Source organism: Pseudochaenichthys georgianus, unplaced genomic scaffold (genome assembly GCF_902827115.2).
Source record: "Pseudochaenichthys georgianus unplaced genomic scaffold, fPseGeo1.2 scaffold_1882_arrow_ctg1, whole genome shotgun sequence".
In the NCBI taxonomy this organism is placed as follows: domain Eukaryota; kingdom Metazoa; phylum Chordata; class Actinopteri; order Perciformes; family Channichthyidae; genus Pseudochaenichthys; species Pseudochaenichthys georgianus.
Window position 1 is genome coordinate 5332 of NW_027262625.1, and position 2169 is coordinate 7500.

The following is a 2169-nucleotide window of genomic DNA, read 5'->3' on the forward strand; positions in this document are numbered from 1 at the left end:
GGCAGAGAGGCATTCTTCTCACGGAGATGTGACACAGTGTGTGTGTGTGTGTGTGTGTGTGTGTGTGTGTGTGTGTGTGTGTGTGTGTGTGTGTGTGTGTGTGTGTGTGTGTGTGTGTGTGTGTGTGTGTGTGTGTGTGTGTGTGTGTGTGTGTGTGTGTGTGTGTGTGTGTGTGTGTGTGTGTGTGTGTGTGTTAGCATGTGTTTGAGGACACTTTACATCTGTATTGCTACTTCTGAAGATGTGCTTGTGGATGTTTTCCCATGGCCCTGCTGGGCCTACTGGACCTGATGGCCCTGATGGCCCTGATGGCCCTGATGGCCCTGCTGAACCAGGGCCATCAGGGCTTTAAAGTAAAGGGAAGGTATTGTGACCAGAACACCATTGACTTTGGGAACCAGAAGTGGTAAAGTGCTTCTGTCACTCCTTGTGTTGGACTCCTTCCTGCACCGCTCTGTGATGGAAGCCCAGCAGGAGGTGAAGTGAGGTTGAATGGAAAGCCACTTTGGCCACCAGGATTGAGTCGATGTTTTGATATTAGATCCCAGGGAAGATCTCCCTTGGTTCATTCCCACACTCTCCGGTGATGGAATCTTTTCTGAGACATTTATCCTGTGGTCGGACGGATTAAAGCTGTGGTGGTCCTAAAGCTTTGCCTGTTATCCGTTCATCAGGATGTCAGCGTGCAGCAGGACAGATGCTGCTGACGGAGGCTCTGCAGCTGGCCGACCATGACAGGATCTTGGCTTTTAGATGTATCATCTTCTTCCAGAACCTCCCGCTTGTGTTCTTGGTTTGTGAACGCAGTAAAAACAGCTGCTGTCACTCATCGTCCAGGGTCTGTTGTTCTGCTTCATCCTGCAGGGCATTGTGAGAGGATCCGCCGTGAGCAAACACTGAATTCCTTTCTGCAGGAATGTGTGTGTGTGTGTGCGCGTGTGTGTGTGTGTGTGTGTGTGTGTGTGTGTGTGTGTGTGTGTGTGTGTGTGTGTGTGTGTGTGTGTGTGTGTGTGTGTGTGTGTGTGTGTGTGTGTGTGTGTGTGTGTGTGTGTGTGTGTGTGTGTGTGTGTGTGTGTGTGTGTGTGTGTGTGTGTGTGTGTGTGTGTCTACCTGGCTGCCATATGTCGCTCTGGATATGAAACGGGAGCGAGGAGGTTTTCTGAGGCCAGATCTGGAGGCAGAAATATGTTCTAACGCTTTGAAAGGAGAGTAAAGGTCGCAGAAGCTTCTGGAAGTCAGTGTAGTGCAACAGTGAGAGATAAGATGTGGTCCTGAAGAGGAGGAAGATGCTCGGGCAGCGTGAGCATGTTAGCTCTGAGATCAGGGACTGATACGGACTGAACCAGCTGAGGCGGAAGTGGGGATGATTCTTTGTTATTCTGCAGGAGGTGAACAATGTTGAAACTTTCTAGAAAACATTCAAAAAAGTTTTGAAATAAAAAAAAATAAAAAAATTCAGTTTTTTCTTTTTAAAGGAAACATTTCTGAAAAGTTTTGCGAAAAAAATCCAGAAATTTCTTAAATCTTTCAGAAAAATGCGGGCGATCAAACTTCCTTTTGGTCGATACACGCCCATTTACCCAGATCTGCCCGAGTGGAATATTTACTATGAATTGAATCCATATGGTCTGATGCCTTGCTCAACGGGAGGTGAACTAGCACCTCTCAAAGTCCTGTTGGGACTTGAACCATCGACCGTCTGGATTCCTCCGTCCTCTCAGTCAGTGGAGTGTTTGTGGGAAACGGTTTGATCCCAGCGAGGCTCGGGCCATCGGCTCGGGCCATCGGCTCGGGCCGTCGGCTCGGGCCGTCGGCTCGGATGAAAAGAATTTGGCTAGTCAGCGTTTTGCTTTGGGCACTGTTGATGTAAGGGGGGGCGGGGGGATTGGGGGGGGGTAGATGTAGTTATTTATTAGCTGGAGCTTTAAATGGGAAACCCGCCGAGACGGAACGGGGGGGGGTCGATACCAACTGGAAATACCGGGGGGGGCAGACTGCCAACCTACAGTCTGAGTGGAGAGGAACGCTCAGTGAGGCCGAGAGAGAGTTATCAAGATGTGTGTGTGTGTGTGTGTGTGTGTGTGTGTGTGTGTGTGTGTGTGTGTGTGTGTGTGTGTGTGTGTGTGTGTGTGTGTGTGTGTGTGTGTGTGTGTGTGTGTGGTGTGTGTG

At 49.7% G+C, this 2169-nt stretch overlaps 1 protein-coding gene across 1 annotated transcript in view; it reads left to right on the forward strand.

Annotated features, from left to right (window-relative positions):
* The first annotated feature begins 263 nt into the window (after nt 1-263).
* Nucleotides 264-2169, forward strand: part of LOC117441668 (basement membrane-specific heparan sulfate proteoglycan core protein-like) — a 19359-nt gene continuing 17453 nt past the window's right edge. Inside the window, exons 1-2 of the mRNA XM_034077706.1 lie at nt 264-406; nt 1722-1866. Coding sequence (XP_033933597.1) covers nt 264-406; nt 1722-1866 — 288 coding nt within the window. The remainder of the gene's footprint in view (nt 407-1721; nt 1867-2169) is intronic.